The sequence below is a fragment of the Embiotoca jacksoni genome, unplaced genomic scaffold (genome assembly GCF_022577435.1).
Source record: "Embiotoca jacksoni isolate LCO1_2020_lvr unplaced genomic scaffold, fEmbJac1.0.p SCAF_20, whole genome shotgun sequence".
NCBI lineage: Eukaryota > Metazoa > Chordata > Actinopteri > Embiotocidae > Embiotoca > Embiotoca jacksoni.
The window spans coordinates 7,485,330-7,503,776 of record NW_027185341.1 but is presented as its reverse complement, the minus strand read 5'-3'; the positions used below and the strand labels follow the sequence as shown (position 1 = coordinate 7,503,776).

At 40.6% G+C, this 18,447-nt stretch overlaps 1 protein-coding gene across 1 annotated transcript; it reads left to right on the top strand.

The window, feature by feature from the left end:
• The first annotated feature begins 88 nt into the window (after nt 1-88).
• Nucleotides 89-18,368, top strand: gucy2cb (guanylate cyclase 2Cb). Its single transcript, XM_069156059.1, has 27 exons — nt 89-4,814; nt 5,445-5,557; nt 6,568-6,635; nt 6,833-7,048; nt 7,215-7,336; nt 7,620-7,722; nt 8,625-8,739; nt 9,196-9,337; nt 10,222-10,304; nt 10,397-10,505; nt 11,184-11,265; nt 11,522-11,624; nt 11,772-11,831; nt 11,911-11,982; nt 12,129-12,233; nt 12,378-12,464; nt 13,612-13,744; nt 13,845-13,982; nt 14,211-14,287; nt 14,367-14,458; nt 14,547-14,705; nt 15,577-15,769; nt 15,839-16,013; nt 16,116-16,214; nt 16,400-16,494; nt 16,592-16,668; nt 16,922-18,368. Exons 1-27 carry the CDS (start codon nt 4,613-4,615, stop codon nt 17,136-17,138), a joined length of 3,237 nt encoding a protein of 1,078 aa, XP_069012160.1. The 5' UTR covers nt 89-4,612; the 3' UTR covers nt 17,139-18,368.
• The last annotated feature ends 79 nt before the right edge of the window (nt 18,369-18,447 follow it).

Here is an 18,447-nt window from a genome sequence, read left to right as displayed (position 1 = left end):
TGGCAGTGTGTTTAGAGACTGTTCTGTTTTTTTCTGAGGCTGGATTTTCTCTCCGTCTCTCCGATCCTTCTTGGTGTTAGTACAAAGTGGAATAACTAGGGCAGTTATTTTAAGAGCCCTCTTAACTTTGACAAAGTTTTTGCAACGAGCTCTGTCTCAATTTCTCAGACAGCTGTGCACGATTTTGGGAAATATTCATCTGCATGTGGTTTTCGTCTTGTTTCATGTCCATGTCCTGTCCATTAGAGGGCATCCCTGCACTGATAACCTGCTGATTCAATTACATGACTGTCTTTGGTGGCTTTAAGACATGAGAGTCAGTGAAAAAGGTCATGACAAAAAACACAAATGGGCAAAAATAGGCTTTCATCTCGCTGACAAGAAACAAAGGCCGCCGCTGACAGACCGAGACACTCAAAGACACAGCAGAATATACTCTATTATACAAAACTGTTTTAGAGTTCAGAATCAGTTTATCGCCAATAAGTAATATTTTTACATTCAAGAAATTTGTCTTGGTGTTATGATACATTACAATCAAAAACTAACATAAGAGACAAGTAGCTATACAAAGTGAGAAACATTAACACAACAAATATATATATATATATATATATATATACAATTTCCAGATAAGTACAAAAATATACACTACTGCAAATGTACACAATAAAAACAGCATTTGAAATGTGCAAGTGTAATAATACAGAGAATAGTAAACTACTGTTTATCATTAGCCTGTTTTGTTAAGACAATAATTCTGACCACTAGATGTCAGTAATGTGTTGAGGAGAATGAGGAGAAGGAGAGAAACGTGAACTGTCCCATTTAACTTTTCAAATCTTCTCTGCCTTTTTATGTCAAACAAATAAAGACACAGGACATCTATTTACCAGGTCTGTCACACTTCATCCTTACAGCACAGTGGGATGAAAAAAAAAATACAGAAAAATGTATGAATGTAAATAGAAATGTCTGATTTTAATGCCTTGTTTTCATCGTTTTCAGGTTCTCTCAGTGGGTGCACTGCTTTCATGATGCCTATGTGTGTGAGTTCGAAGAATATTAAGAGGGTAAAATAAGCCTATTGAATATATTTGAAAAAAAAGAAAAGAAAAAGAAAGTGAGGCTGAAAATGTTTCAGGTATAAAGAGAAATCAATAGAATAGACAATGATAATATGAAAATGACAAAGAAAGCAAACATGAGGTTAATCATGAGGTGGTAATGAGAGGACTTTGGTCCGATTCATACATACTGTGTTTGTTTAGTTTTTAGACGTGACGTTTTATATTGATCGGTATCTTGTAAACCTCAAAATTGTAGCAATATGTCTTATTGTAGTCAAAAGTTTGAATTGTTTTAATTTGAGCACCTGATTTCTCTGATTAAAGAAATCATAGGAACCAGCTCCTAACAGGACTGTTTTTCTGACAGGTTTCCTGACTTACCATCTGTGAATATATATTCTTCAGAAATATATCCTAAAACATCATCAGATTTTTACCATCCTAAAAGAAAATAAGAAGAACCCAATTTAACAAATGACACTAAAATATAATACTTGGTACTCTATTAATTGAGAAGAATGATCTAATATTACATATCTGTGAAAAGTGTGGTAAAAGTAAGTTAACTTCCAAGATTAGCAGTTAATTTGAAGGTGAAATTAGACTCAGGTGTGTTCAATCAATGATAGAATCAATTGAGAATGAGAATCAATGAATCAGGTGTGAGTGGGCACCTCGTTTTATTTAAAGAACAGGAATCAGTCACAGTCTGAGCAGAGAAAGAGTTGTTGATGCTCATCAGGCTAGAAAAGGTTACACTATCCATGAGCTCTTCACACATTGACTAATGTTAATGTCCATGAGTCCACCATCAGGAGACCACTGAACACTGAAGGGCAGAAAGCTATCGGACTCCAAAAAGAACATTTCTGCCCTACTGAAGTTTGCTAAAGATTACATGGACGAGCCAGAAGGCTGCTGCAAACATGTTTTGTGGACAGATGAGACCAAACTAAATGAAAAGCATTATGTTTGGAGAAAGAAAAAACACACGCAGTCCAACGTAAGAACCTTATCTGTGAAACATGGTGGTGGTAGTATCATGGTTTGGGCCTGTTTTGCTGCATCTGGGCCAGGACGGCTTGGCGTCAGTGATGAAACAATGAGTCCCGAATCAACTCAATGAACTGAATTTCGAGAAAGTATATCATGCAGCAAGACAATGACACAAAAATTGTTCTGTCAAAGAATGGTTAAGGAAAAATAAAGTTAATGTTTTGAAATGGCAGTCAAAGTGCTGAACTGAATCTAATGGTAATGTTGTAGAAAGACCTCAAGTGATCGTTCATGTGGGGAAACTCACCAGCATGTCAGAGATGCAGCTGCTCTGTATGCAGGAACGGGCTGAAATCCCTTCAAACCAAAGTGCAGAACTGATCAACAGTTACAGATAAAGTTTATATAATGACTCTCACAACAAAGGTTCACATACCTCACACTCACACATCTGTAATGTTGGATCATTTTCCTTAAAAAATAAATGACCGAGTCTGATGTATTTTGCTCTCTCTTTCTGGACTTGTTTGAAAATCTGAAGATGTTTTAGGTCACATCTATTAAGATACATAGAAAAGTCTAAACTTTGGTGGTGGGGTGGTAAAATCAATCAATAATCCCAACGTGTTCTTCTGCCAGCTTCAGTTCCCACAACTTCATTCCCTCAGTCAGTTCACCACGCCACTGCATTTTAAATGTAATTTAACTAACATATTTATTGCTTTATTTTTACTTGTATCATTTTGTTGTCTACGTAGGCTCTACACACACACACACACACACACACACACACACACACACACACACACACACACACACACACACACAGACAAAACTTTTATTGCCATGTTCAGGTTGGTTCCCTCGATGTCACAGTGATTAACAACATATTTGTGATGTGGAGAGGAAGTGCATTTAGTCGTCGACTGATAATTTTGAGTGTGTTTTTGTGTGCGGCTGTGTGTGTCTGACTGTGTGTAAAATAATTTAGATTTAATTCAAGCGGAGAGATCGTATTAACTGAGTGAGAGCACTCTCAGTTGGTAATAATGACTTTAATATAGACTTCATTCAGTCCCCAGTGACTGTATTGCAGAGTCTGGACATCCACATGTGGTGCAGATAAGCAGGAGAAAAAGCCTCTTGAAGTGAATCAACAGGTGTGTGTGTGGTTTCACAGTACAGGCACGCTATCTGTGAGGAGTTTTACAGCCTGAACAACCTTTGTTCTTCTCTTTTTTTTTCCCTTCAATACTTCTCAGGTGTCATTCAGAAATTTATACGTTTATGAGGTGTGTGTCTGATTGCTATCTGCCTTCATATCTCTGAGGTGTACACGAGGACACACGCACACAGATGTCTTCTGTTGTTTTGTCATTCCAACTGTTTCTATCTCGAAGTGTCTTTTGTTTCTTACCAAATCTGTTTTCGTTCCCAACAAACTTTCCAATAATTGTTCTTTTCATCACTGTTTCTATGTCAGACAGGACAGAGCGAGAGCTCATTTGTTCATTCCTGCCGGCTGATTTCTATTAATTTAAATGCAACCTTGTTTTGCTTAAAAGTGATTCAAACTGAACTTTCCAGAACAGATGAGCCAAACAAACTTCGGTTTATTAATGTAGATAATTACATTGCTTCACCTGAACCCTAAATGACAAATAAAGTTCATATATTTTACTTTAATTTATTTGTCATACTTCAGCATCCTCTCGAGGGTAAATGGTGTTTGTTAAATGCCACTAAAAAACAAGTGTTGTTCCTGTTTAACTTCGACTGTCTACGAGGGAGGTATTGTTCCTTAGAGACATACGCTGCATCGTGTGATGGACAGATGTATCCACTGAGCATCACTATAGCCGTCACCTCACACCTCAGTCCCGATAAATGCCCTCTACAATATTACAGGATGTTAGATTGTTTTCCAGAAGTTACATGTGTGCAAAATCTCACCATCACACAGTGATTGTCATCATCACTCAGATTATTTAGGCTTAAATCACACCGATATATATATAAAAAAAAAACCGGTTGTCTTATTTTTACTGAAATATTAAAGTAATTTGTTATTGAATAATCTTTGTGTGTTAGCAGTAAATCAACTAAACAACCAGCTGAAACATGCGCTCTGTGTGTTTGTCTGTTTCAAGCCTGCACAACAAGACGGAGAAATTTATATGGCCTGCCTCTGTGTCTTTAAAGGTTGTATATTAACATGGTGCTGTAGAAAGGACGGGTGAGCGGCTGCTCAGAGGAACAAATGAGGCGTGAAGCTGGAAGGCACACATCCCAGAAGAGAAAACTCGGGTCCTGGATATTGCTTGTGTACATTATACTTTTCAGGACGGACTCTGTGAATTGGACAAAAATTTATGTCCGCAGACCAAAAGTGAAGAGGACGTTTTTGGATTGTTTGGGGACTTCAAGACACGGTACACTTACTGGACTCTGGATCAGTGGATCAAGTGGGGGGAAAAAAAGCCTTCAGCGTACCATGGACTCTCTTTAACAGACCATAAATATACACAGTGACCTCAGTGCTGAGAATGGGCCGAGGTACATGGTGCTTGTGTTTGTTCACCTTGGGGGTTCTTGTAACTCCGTGTCTGAGCACCAGACCGTGTCTGGACGGCGATACAATGAATGTGATCCTGCTGGATGATGAAGAGTCTCCCTGGAGCCTGAAGTACGTGGGGGGAACAATATTAGAGGCCATAGAGAAGGACTCAGCAATTAATGCTGCACAAGGTAATTAAATATGAACATCTAAACATGTGTACAGAGAAATATAGGTAATAATACTTTGATCTGTAGTGTGAGAACATGATCAACTGTGTATGTAACTAAATTAATGTGTGAATAGCTTTTGCAATTTGAATAAATTTGTTTATGTATTATTTTTGCAAAAAATTAATGGGTCATTATACAATAAACCAAAAGGACCTTTGGTCTGTGTGATAAGTTATTAGGCTATAAATTGTGACTTGTGGATGGATTAATATGCTACATTAGTTAAAGGCCTCTGGTGTTTGTGATTGCTTGGTCAAATACAAATTTATAAATTTGTCGGGTTAATTCACCCCTGCACCTCCTGCCAGATGTTATTATTACTGTTATAATGACTGTCTAGTTAGCACCACACCGTTTATTTCGGTTTCTACTTCAGTTTTCTGTGATAGCAAATCTACTGTTCAGTGAATTATGACACAAAAGTAGACAAAAACTGGATTTGTGATTATTGTCATTAGCAGATTTTTTGCTAGATTTAACCTGCTCGGTTAAAGTTTTGGAAAGTAACCTTCTTTGACATCGCAGCATTCAGGAGTCCTGCACAGTAACATCTGGATCCTTGTCTTTCTGCTCACGACCACGTTACAGATGTGAAGTTCAATATTACGGCCAACTTCGGAGGCTTCGACACGACATTGTATCCGCGAGTAGGCTGCGTGAGCACTCAGTGTGAAGGAGTGTCGGAGCTCACCAACCTCATGGTGAGTTCAACACCTCCGTCAACACGCACAGCTGGTTTTGTGTCTCGGGATTAACATCTGCAACAGAACCGATCAGGCTCTAAGCTTCATTTTCCCCAGTTCAGTTTAGACAACAGTGAACCGCAAGGCCTTTTTTTTTTTTTTTTTTTAACTATATTTTCACAACGTTGGAACTGAAAACGTTTAAGTTAAGTTAAATTAAGTTTAAAAAAAAAAGGTACGGGCCTCAAGTTCCTGAGTTGTGACGTGTGTTCTGACGTTTACAGAAATGGCAGAAGTTCATCTTTCGTTGAATGTTTAAAACAAATATATTGCAATTTTACTCGTGGTGAGGTTGTTTTCATAACTTAGATCATAGCTACGTCTGAGGAAAATGTTGATCTTCACAACCGCCTCATATTTTCCCTCTGTGTCTTTACATTTCACTAAACTGTTAGCCAGTGGAGCTTCTAGACCTGTCCACTTTGCCGTTGCCGAGCAACTGTGTGTTTTAACTATTCAACCACCTGAGCTGCATGTGTTGCACGTGGCTTCCCGTGTTGTAATCACCATCAGTATTAACCACCAACCCCGCAATTAGTGGACGGCCCACTCTCCCGCCTGAGACACACCTGTCCCCAATGACGTCATCAGCCTCCTGTCCCCAATGACGTCATCAGCCTCCTGTCCCCAATGACGCCATCAGCCTCCTGTCCCCAATGACACCATCAGCCTCCTGTCCCCAATGACATCATCAGCCTCCTGTCCCCAATGACACCATCAGCCTCCTGTCCCCAATGACACCATCAGCCTCCTGTCCCCAATGACATCATCAGCCTCCTGTCCCCAATGACATCATCAGCCTCCTGTCCCCAATGACACCATCAGCCTCCTGTCCCCAATGACATCATCAGCCTCCTGTCCCCAATGACATCATCAGCCTCCTGTCCCCAATGACATCATCAGCCTCCTGTCCTCCAGGTAGCGGTGAACCGACAAAGACTCACACTGCGCTCCGTTTTATTTTGCAGGAATCAAATAGTTTGGGATGTGCTGTGCTCGGGCCCACCTGCACCATTGCTACCTTCACGATATTTGAGTAAGTGCTGGTTTTTCTGGCCTTCATGTCCACAGTTGTTCCGATTATTGGAAAAAAACCAAACACCGTTAACGTATCTAAAATACAAATACACTCACTTTGCATTGGGGACATTATTCCCTTTATCCCAACAGTGTAGACACCATCATCTGTCTCTCTCTCTCATCCCTTTCCTGTTTCTCATTGTCTCCTGTCAGTGCTAATTTCGGCATGAAGTTGAAGACACCCGTCATCTCGGCGGGAAGCTTCGGCGTCTCCTGCGACAACACGCTCAACCTTCAGCGACTCCTGCCGCCCGCCCGCAAGCTCTCCTGGTTCTTCATTAACTTCTGGTCAGAGATCAACGTGGTCAAACCTCAGTGGGACACGGCCTATGTTTACAAGAAGAGTGCCAACACCGAGGACTGCTTCTGGTGAGTCACTCAGGTGGTGTCTTCAAAGAGAAACTCTGGATCTTTATTATACAATCAGGTGATTCTGGCATTTAAAATGTAAAATTGTTAGAGTCAATAGTCCAAAGGTCTGTAAATATGTTCTTTTTTTTTTTAAGGAGGAATTCACAGTGGTTTTCTTCTGCAGGTATATGAATGCACTGGATGCCGACATGAACGGGTTTGCCAAAGAAGTGAATCGAGTGGTTCTGCGCAGACCTGAAGACCTGATAAACGTACTTAAATCACCCAGAAACAGGACAAGCCATTGTACGTTTACAGTTTTTATTTATTTACACAATACACTCTGTTTCCTACAGGAGCTCTCTTTATACTTTAAAAAAAAAAAAACATTTCTAAGTGACTTTTAGAGGTTGATAATGACTGTTTTTAGTCAGCTTCAAATTAAGACTCTGTATTTCTTTTGTTTCACGCTGATGCGACCAAACATTTTAGTTTGGTACTAACTTTTAAAGGTTGAAGTGGCGATATACATGTAAATCAGAGTTTTATAGCCACCTACAGGTTAAACATGCCACCGCTTTGTTTGCAGTGTTCATCATGTGCGGGTCACCGACGGACATAATGGAGGCGAAAAATGCCTCTAACGCGACAGACGGCAGCGATATTCTCTTCATCCTCATCGATCTTTACAAGTCAGTGTCGCGTATTCTTTCATCTCTTTTCGCATCTCTAACTTAGTCGTGTTTTTTTTTTATCTCGTCTTTCTCCTCTTTTCTGGTACTTCCCGTATTTGTTACGGCGACATGTTTTCACTCATTGTCGTGGACAGTTTGCCAAAAGCAATGAATACTCAGCCGAAACAGTAAGCTCAAAGTAATGGATACACGATGGGCTGACCTTTTAAAATCACCTGTTCCTCATTTTGTCTATAATAGCGATAACGAATGTGGATACGTGCATAAAATTACCATTTCGTAGCATAATGATTTTTTTTTTTTTTTTTGAAACAGTTATTGTATATAAATGTATATTTTCTGTCTGCCCACCTACAGACAATCACAGTTTATGTTGGTAAGGTGGAAGGTGAACTAACCCTAAAAAAAACCTTTACTTAAGTCTTCAAATACAATCCAGGTAAAACACGGTCAATTCAATAACCAATTAAAGCACTGCAAGTACAACAATGCTCAACATGGTGAGCACAATCAAAGAATTTTGTGTCTAGACTGCAGCTTTTACTAAACTACCTAACAAGCACAATTATCCATCCATTATCTGTATCTGGCAAAGTCGGGGTCAGAAACTATACAGCTAAAATTACTAATTTAACTATTTACTAATATTTGTGTGAATATATGGCTCTGACACTGACATTTAATAATTTCCATTAATAGTTAAGGTTATATTTGTACATATTGTTCAGTCTTTTTTGATCTTTTGAAATTTCGCTGTGATAAAAAAAAAAAAGAAATGACTTTTAAAGTACGAGTCTAAAGATGTATCTATGTAAACATGGGAATGAGGTATTCCTGTGAAGTATGATGCGCATGCAGCTCTGTAAATTAACAGCATCCCCTCCGCCTCCTCCACACAGTGACATCTACTACACCAACACATCTTCCATGCCAGAGATGAAGAACGTGTTTGTGCTGACGATGCCCAACACCAGAAATTACTTCACCAACTCCGACCAAAAAGGCAACAAGACGGTGAGGACGCGGGAGTCCAAAATCACGCTGTGAAATAAGGGTTGGACATTTAGGGAAATAAATATTAAATATTAAAGAAAAACTGATTTTTACAGGCTTTTGTTTATTTATTTATCTATTTAGCAAGACTTTCTTAGCTGCCTCCACGGGTTTTTCTGAGCACCAAAATGAAGAACTATCCCTTTTGATTTTTAGAGGACGCAGCTGTTATTGGTGTCCACTCACCTACTGAGTACTGACTCCAGTACACGGTAGGTGAGTGGACACCCAAACATTGACATAGTCTCAGTTACCTCTGATTTTATTTAGTCATTAACTTGACAGTTTTTGTTTTGAGGTAACTATCTCGGATATTTCCGTACAGAAACACCTCTTTCTAAATAACGGTGTGTTAACAGTTCTGACAGGAATTGACTGAGAGCCGTTCCAACCATCTGTCTGTCTCCCTCTGCGCAGATGAATGACTACGTGGCTGCGTACCATGACTCGGTGCTGCTGATCGGCCAAGTGATGAGAGAAATCGCTGAAAAAAATCAGACGGAGCTGGAACAGATGGAGTTTATGAACGTGAATTACTTCAGAGACATATCCTTTAATGGTAAGAATGGCGGATCAAGGAAGTCTTTATTATCATTGGGTCAAGGTCAATGGCAGCTGGGAGAAAAGAGAATCTATTTGTCTGCATGTTGGTATTTAGTGCCTGCGGCCAAACAGAAGCAATGTAAGCCCTTTGGGGCTGGCTAAGATCAGTCAGGACTGACGGGGCTTTCTTCAGGGTCCTGACTCTGTGCAGATGAGTAAAGGTCGTTCAAGGTCGTGCCTGAAATGTTGCTGCACACTTTAGCAGTACTCTGCAATCTGCCCCCATTTTCACATTGAGTGACCCCTACACATGGTAAACATAACACGCTGAAATGGGAAGCATGCAGACCTTCATGTTAACAGTGACACTGTCAGCATGTTAGCATACTGGTCGTAGCATTTAGTCATTTTTGCCCTAAAACTAGTCCCAGTCAAACATATTGAACTACTACAATGAGCTGATGAAATATTTAAAGTGTGCAAGGCTGGACTTAAATCTCCTCCAAGACGGTGAAAACCTCCAGATCATTCCCCAGGATCCTGCTGACCTGAGAGCCGACACTGGTGGCCGTGAGGTCGACCAGATGGAGGCTGTCAACTGCTGTCACTTTTATCAACTTGTGTTTTTCACTGACATGCTGAAAAGATGATGCGTTATAAGCTCGCAGGCCGCAGCTGGAAGTAGCCTGTGTGTAACTGGGGGTGTGACACCCCCAGCTGGTAATTAATTATGTGAGGTCTGACTGTCTTAATTGTTTTTTCACCGATTGCAAAAAAAAAAAAAATGCATGTTGAATCATATCACGAAACACCACAGTGCACCAGCTGGTAGCCTCTATAATGAAGACACCCATTAAAGGGACTGTTTGTGTATGAAGGTGTTTGTATGGTTTTGTTCAGGAAGTGCTGGATACTACAAGCTGGACGAATATGGAGACAGAGATGTGAATTTCTCAGTCATTTACACCACCACTGACAACAAGGTACCTTATGTTCATTATTTTGACATTTTTGTTTGAATCTCTTGCTTTTGATTTTATGCTGAAATGTTGTCGTTCTTTCATGTCGTCCTCAGTACAAGATTTTATTCTCTTTCGACACTGAGCACAACCGAACGACAGTGGTGGACACGAAGCCTTCCTTCATCTGGGGGAGAAAACTTCCTAATTTCAAACCAGAACACCGTACGGCTAACACACACACACACACACACACACACACACACACACACACACACACACACACACACACACACACACACACACACACACACACCTCTGAGCTTAGCTGACAGCGGTAAGTGATCATTCGCGAACATGATGTGCTATCAGGCAGCAGTATTGTGATCTGAGATCAAACTCGTCGTGTTCTTGTTTTATAGTGAAGAAATAATGTTCGTTAAAGATCAGAATCTCGTCGGAGGCTTTTCAACGCGTTACAAACTAGATTAAAATAAAAACTGACAATGAAGTGACAAGTTCTCTCTGACAGTTGGTCAGTTTGTCTCGTATTTGCTACGATCAGGGAGAGTTCATCTTTTTAAATGTTCATGTCACGTTCAAGCTGGTTCAAACCATAAATAACTGGTTTTTTTTTTTCAGATTAGTGGTTAAAAGATAATAATTCCTAATGATCTTCCAATGTAAGTGATCAGAGACCATGTTTACAATCCTCATCATAACCTCGCAGGATCAGAGAGCGTGAATCTTAGTCTTCAGCAGTCTGGTAGAAAAATGAAGCACGTCTTTAGCCTCAGTTTTATTTGTTGTCCTGTTATTCAAAATTTACATAACGAGTCGTTAACTTCATTAACTTTGAAATGAAGTTGTGTATTTTTCCTTTCTTCGTTCTTACAACCGCAGGCCCTGCAATTCACAACATCATCGTCATCGTGTTGGCCGTCACAGTGGTTGTCGTGGCCACCATTGCCTTTATTTTTTGCAGGTATGCCATAGCACACAATATGATTTAATCAAAGATTTTCTTAAAATTTCCGTATATCTAGTGTACATCCTGTATGTTCAGTGAAAAAGGTCTAATTTGTCCTGATTTTAGAACTAGCTAAAATTGTTGTGTAAAATTTACAAAACTGACACTAAATAAGGGCCAGCACATATTTAGTTGCATGTCTTGGGAACCAGAGGTCTACCCTGTGTGAGTATTTAATCCTCTAATGGTGTATTTTTTTCCCCTTGTGCAGACAGAACCAGAGAGATCGGCTGCTCAGGAAGCGCTGGTCCCACGTTAACGCTGATCTCATCACACTGCTGGAGAGCGACGAACACAACGTCATCTCCCTGGAGGTAGATAAGATGTAAACCTGTCACTCAGCCTCATTCAGAAAGTACTAGCAGCATCCTAAAGTCAGAAACCTGCAATCAAGTGAAGCAGAAGCTTATTTTCTCTGAGAGGTTTGAGTTTCTACAGTAACCTTCATCTTCTCCGATCAGATTGAAAAGGAGAGGAAAAACGTGAATTTCAAGATCCGCCGTGCGTTCTACGATAAGAAGGTAATGAATGAAATGAATGAAACTGCTTTTACACTGAGTACAAGATGTAATTTGATCGGTGCTGATGTGATGTTTCCAGATCGTGATCCTGAAGGAGCTGAAAAACTCGGATGGAAACTTCAATAAAGCCCAGAAGATAGAACTCAACGCGGTGAGATGAACACGCAGCTGATGTTTTTTTTACGCTGTGGTTTCATTGATTTGATCTCCTTTTATTGACTGTTTTCTTTGTTAATATTCATCCAAGCTCTAGCCTAATGTTCGATGTCTTTTTTTTTTTTTCCTTTTCCCCTGCAGCTGCTGCACATCGACTATTACAACCTCACAAAGTTTTATGGCACTGTGAAGTTTGATCAGGGTGTGTTCGGAGTGTTCGAGTACGCAGAGCGGGGGTCGCTCAGAGTACGTACGGCATGCACACACATCAGTGCAAAAGTAGAAACAAGCAACAAAAATAAATGCAGAATAATCTGATTTTACCAGACCACAGCATCATTTCATGTACAAGTCATTTAAAACACACGATCTGTCCCTGTTTTCATCCAGTATGTGCTGAATGACAAGGTTTCATACCCAGATGAGACCTTCATGGACTGGGAGTTCAAGATCTCCGTCATGTACGACATCGCCATGGTGAGACAGAAACTCTCGGTATTAAAGATGATCAAAGATCAGGCGCTACATGTGTGATTTGACACGTAACTCACTGCTCTGGAGATGAATAACGATCACGTGTCATAAAGAAGCGACATGCAGGAATCGTTCAACAACATAAATCATTAGCCGTGTCGGGGACAATATGTTCCTCTGTAATAAATCACAGGATTGTGTGTTCTGTTAAAGATCTGAGTCATAACAGTAGTGTTGAGCACTATGTCATCAGTTGTTACTTTTTAATCTTGAATTTTAGTACTTGTATTGACAAGATCATGGACGTATTTATGAAGTTGGACGTAAGCAGGATCTTTTAAAACGAAAAGTGCCAATAAATAGCTGAAATTACAAGACGTTATATTTTCTTCCTCAAAAAGGAAAGTACGTGTCCAACTTGCCATCCAAAAGACCTGAACTTTAAAGTTGTCTAGTTATTTGGGATCATTGGGACCACACAAGTATAAAAACTAAGCACCGTCTTTGAACAGGAAGTTGTTTTTGAAAAAGATGATGTCCTTGTATGGGGACAATGGTCTTATTTAAATGTATAAAACAATCAAATGACAAGTGTGAAACAAAGTATAAAACACGTCTAAAAGCCTCGTGATTCATTCAATGTTCTGTGACTAAATTTCCACTGTTTTTTTAGTTACTTACTAAAGTTCTATATGTTAAAGCATCTATTTAGAAAAGAACAACAATTAAAAAGCAACTTAAAAAACATCAAAAATAAATACTTAATCTAAACTGTGGCACCACTTTACCTGTTGTTCTGAATTGAATGCACAATTATCCCTCGATTTATAAATCTATATCAGAAAGGAAAGGCACATGCAATAGTGCACCTGAAACTGTCAGTTTGCAGTGTGATTAAAAATGTTCTTACTAAAGCATTAGCTCCAGTTATAGCTCTTAGGGGAGTATTAAGGTACACGCCAGCAGAGGAGCATTTGGATGATACACGGGTTTATAATTAGGAATTGCTGCTGCAGTTTTGTCGAGCTGCCAGTAGAGGTCACTAAACATCATGGATGACTCTGCTCTCTTTGATTCACTGTAAACCTGCATCATTGGAGAGTGTGTCTGCTCCTGTCTGACGCTCCCAGTGTGTGACTCCTCTGTGCAGGGCATGTCCTACCTCCATGCCAGCGACGTCCAGGTGCACGGCCGCCTCAAGTCCACCAACTGTGTGGTGGACAATCGCATGGTGGTGAAGATCACAGACTTTGGCTGCAACGCCTTCCTCAGCCCCGGCCAAGGTAAAGCCACAGTCTACAACTACGTCGTACCTCCTTACGGTTTTGGTCCTTTCTTCACTTTCTTCTACTCCCACCTCCCGACGCTCCTTCATCCTCTCAGACCTGTGGACAGCTCCGGAGCATCTGAGGATAGAGGGCACCTCTCAGAAAGGAGACGTCTACAGCTTCGCCATCATCGCTCAGGAGATTGTTCTCAGGAAGAGCACCTTCTACAGCAAGTCCTGCTCCGACCGATCAGGTGCTAAACGCTCAACTCCACCAAAGTCCAAAATCAAAACCACACTCATGAGCTCGGATACAGTACAGGACGGTTATGGTCAAGTAGATTTGAATCAAACTGAGATTAGAGGCTTCTGTTTTTGTAAGAAGGAGTCGATCGAGGCCTGTTTGATGCAGAGTCATTGCTTTGCTTTGACACGCACTTTATTATATCGTCATTTAAACAGATTTCTGTGTTTCCTTTCAGAAAAGCTGTCCAGGGTCATCACATCCTACTTCAGACCTGATCTTAACTTGGAGATGCTTTCAGAGAATGAATCAGAGGTTTGGTCTCCCTTTCATCTCCCTGCATGCATTGTTGTGTCTGATGTGTCTTTAAAGCTTTGCGTCCTCTGACTCCCAGGTGTACACACTGATAAAAAGCTGTTGGGATGAGGACCCAGAAAAAAGACCCGATTTTAAGAAGGTAGAAAACTGCCTGGGGAGAATCATCAGGTAATCACGCCCACTGATCTTACAGCCTGTGGTACACGTCTCTAGTTGTTTCACTGAAACTAAACGTTTTCATTTCCTTCTCCTCCAGTAACATCCATAACCAGGACAACGAGAGCTACATGGACAACATGATCAGACGGCTGCAGATGTATTCCAGGAACCTGGAGCACCTGGTGGAGGAGAGGACGGTCCTGTACAAAGCAGAGAGGGATCGAGCCGACTGCCTCAACTTCATGCTGCTCCCTCGGTCTGTTTAAAGGAGCACGCAGAACACGGTCACCAAAACCATACACTCATCACACTCAGAGAATTATTTCTGGTTCTAAATACACTGTGAACAAACAGAAAACAGTAGCTGGAAACACAGTATGAGCCCAGTGACTCCCAACCAGGAGTAGCCTGTTAAACACCAACTTCTTTAAGGTTAAGTAACTTGTTATTTAAAAAAATAATTCCACATATTGAGTCATGTCAGCACCGTAACACCTCAACATGTGCCTCCAAATAAAAGGAGAGTTGGCAAGCAGGCAGGGAAGCAAAAAAACAGTTGGCCAAAGCTAATGAGTAAGTGGTGGATATAGTTAGATAAATGTACTCAACAGTTGCATTAGCTGAAAGTAATGAATGGCTTTAAAAGTCCATAGTAATGCAAAAACATTTGAAATACCAACTAATATGGATGAATTGATGGAATAGTTTCCTCAACGTAGTGACGAGTTAAATAGTTAACTGAAAATAGGCTAATTGATCGATTATTTAGCTTAAAGAAATGGTTCAAAAAGTTAGCTTAAAGTAATGGCGAAACCTTTTGAAATTTCTAGCTTGTGGTTGAAATAACTAATGTAAGGGATAAATGAGTGAAATAATTAGCTTCAAAGTGGATAAAGGTGCAATAGGTAAAAATGGATGGGTGAAACTGCTGAAAGTAAATCGATAAATTGTTTCTACAATGTGCCTCGATTGTTGGAAGGGTTAGCTAATGGATAAATGGTTAAAATGGTGAACATATAAAGTGATGGATAAATGGCTGAAACGGTTAACTTCAAGTAAGCGAATGGACATTTAAACCGGACTGACGGCTCAGTATGTGTCCTGCGTCTGCGTCTCTGTGTGTCCAGCCCTGTGGTGAAAAGCCTGAAGGAGAGCGGTGTGGTGGAGCCGGAGCTGTACGACAAAGTGACCATCTACTTCAGTGACATCGTGGGCTTCACCACTCTGTGTCAGTACAGCACCCCGATGGAGGTCGTGGACATGCTCAACGACATCTACAAGGGCTTCGACAGCATCGTCGACCACCACGATGTTTACAAGGTATGTGATGGGTCTGAAACTCCATCTATAGACGGATAACAGATCACCGCATCTTCCGTCCGTCCTCAGGTAGAGACGATCGGTGACGCCTACATGGTTGCCTCCGGCCTGCCGAAGAGAAACGGGAACAGGCATGCGGTGGACATCTGCCGCATGGCGCTGGACATCCTGGCTTTCATTGGCACCTTCCAGCTCCGACATCTGCCTGGGATCCCAGTGTGGATACGCATCGGCGTGCACTCAGGTAGACTGGATATCCTCCCTAAATTCAACGACCTTCTTTCTTTTTTTTTCTTCTGTAGTCTATGATGGGAATCTGACTGACCATCTGTGTGTTTGTGTCCAGGTCCTTGTGCAGCAGGTGTCGTGGGGATAAAGATGCCCAGATATTGTTTATTCGGAGACACGGTCAACACGGCGTCTCGCTTGGAGTCTACAGGACACCGTGAGCAGACAAATAAACACACGCACGCACAGAGTCATTTAAACTGATTTAAAATGACATTTCCTGCAGCCACCTCCTCCGTTCCACTTCTTTTACATTAGCATCTGCCTGCACATTGCTCTACTGCAATTACAGAAGCCACCAGTCAACCTGATTGAATAAATCGAGCACTTTATATCCTGCAGCCCTGCGGATCCACGTCAGTCAGCCTACTATAAATATCCTGCAGAAGACAGACTGCAAGTTCGAGTACGAAATGAGAGGGGAAACATATCTCAAGGTAAAGGATGGCCAGTTTTGAAATAAAAAATGGTGGCTGTGCAGATTTCACTGCCACACACTGGTTCCAGTGACCAGAAATATGTGTGTGTTTCCAGGGTAAAGGCACAGAGACAACCTACTGGCTGACGGGTGAAACTGGCGAAGACTACGACCTCCCTACTCCACCCACAACGTGAGCAAACACTCCAACTCCAGAGATTTACTCTTCTCAAATAATCTGTCTTTACTCTTCACTTTATGTTCTGTAGTCGTGGTTTTGATTCTGACACTTTGACTGATAAATATAAACTTAGTGTAGCATAAAGACTAGAAACAATGACCTCACATTGTACAGTCAAAACTTTAAATCTGACCCTCAGACATGTATTCTGCCTGGACATCATACTTGAGATTTGCCTGTTTAAACCCGGTTCCCTGTTTTCCAGAGAGAACTTCCAGCGGCTCCAGCAGGACCTGGCCCACATGATCCTGACATGTCTGGAGCGCCGCTATCGAGGTTCGGTGCGGAGGAAGAAGCCGCTGTCGAGTCAGAGCGGAGAGGACGACGACAAGGACCGGAAATCAGGGGTGGAGTCTGAGAGCAGCCAGCCGGAGTACCTGCAGCTGGCCACCGTGGATAACACCCTCAGTACCTTCCTGTAGGACACACCTGCTGCTGCTGAGAGCATCTCTGACACAATCAGCGGTTTAGGTTGGTGCACCGGTCAGTACGAGCGTAGAGGTGCAGACTGGGAAAAGGAGGAATATATATATATATATATATATATATATAGATATATAGAGATAGATAGATGGTCTCATTGTTGGTTTGTGCTGCTTGAGATGGAAAAGTTTTTATTTCAGAATATATTTCTGACATTATTTCTCCTTAGAAATGAGCTTATTGTGCTCCTTACCAATGGTGGAAGAAGTATTCAGATCCTTTAGTTATGTAAAATTACCAAAACGGCAACATAAAAATACTTCATTACAAGAAGTACAGATGCAATAGTAGAACAACTTAGTTAAAGTAAATATTAAAGTTGAAAAGTCGATGGTTTGGTCTGTCTCACTGATATATGATTATATTTGACATCATTAAATTATTGATAGTGAAGCATCAGCGTGTCGGCAGCATGTTACTGTTGTAGCTGGTTTGAACTAGTATAAATCCAGTTTTCAACACGGGGACAGCAGATAAAGGTGAGGGGTCGTCAGATGATTACTGGGAGAGGAAAGAAGTTCTGATCCACAAATATGTTTTAGGTTTTGGACTCTTTGTCTAATCTTTGATTTTTCACTGGAACATTTATTGAAATGAAACCATGTGAGAAGTTTAGAAGGAGAAATCATTGTTTAATGGAGCTGTTAACACCATCTGAAATGTGACCCTGACTACACTGATTTTTGTAAGAAATCAGAAGACAAAAAAGTTGGAAACTATTGGTTTCATCTATATCATTGTGTTCTATTTAAAAAGTTTGTTATATAATACATTGTGTCAAATATTCATTTTAAAAAGTAACTAAGCTGCAAAATAAATGTAGTGTAATAGAAAGTAAATGAGAGAGTGAGTGAATGAACTGAGATACTCTTCACTGAACCTCTGCTTCATGTAAATAGTCAGCTGTGATGCCGCGTCTTGATACAAGTTGTTATAAATTGATCGGTTTCATTCATCAGAGGCTGAACTGAGGCTATGAGGAGCATCAATGTCCAAGACTACATTCAAATATTGTTCTGGTACACGTAGATGTTTCTCATGTTTGTTCTGGTCAGTAACATTGATTGTTGAAGTTTGTGATATTTTTACTGCTTTATATTTGGGACGTGACTGGTGATTGTTTATCTGAAGGTCAGTAAGAAGAAATAAATGATGTGTTCAGCTCTATAGAGCTTATTGATATGTTCCTTTATGTTTGCTATGAGATAATAATTTGCATTTATAGTCTGATCTAAATTATATATCTCA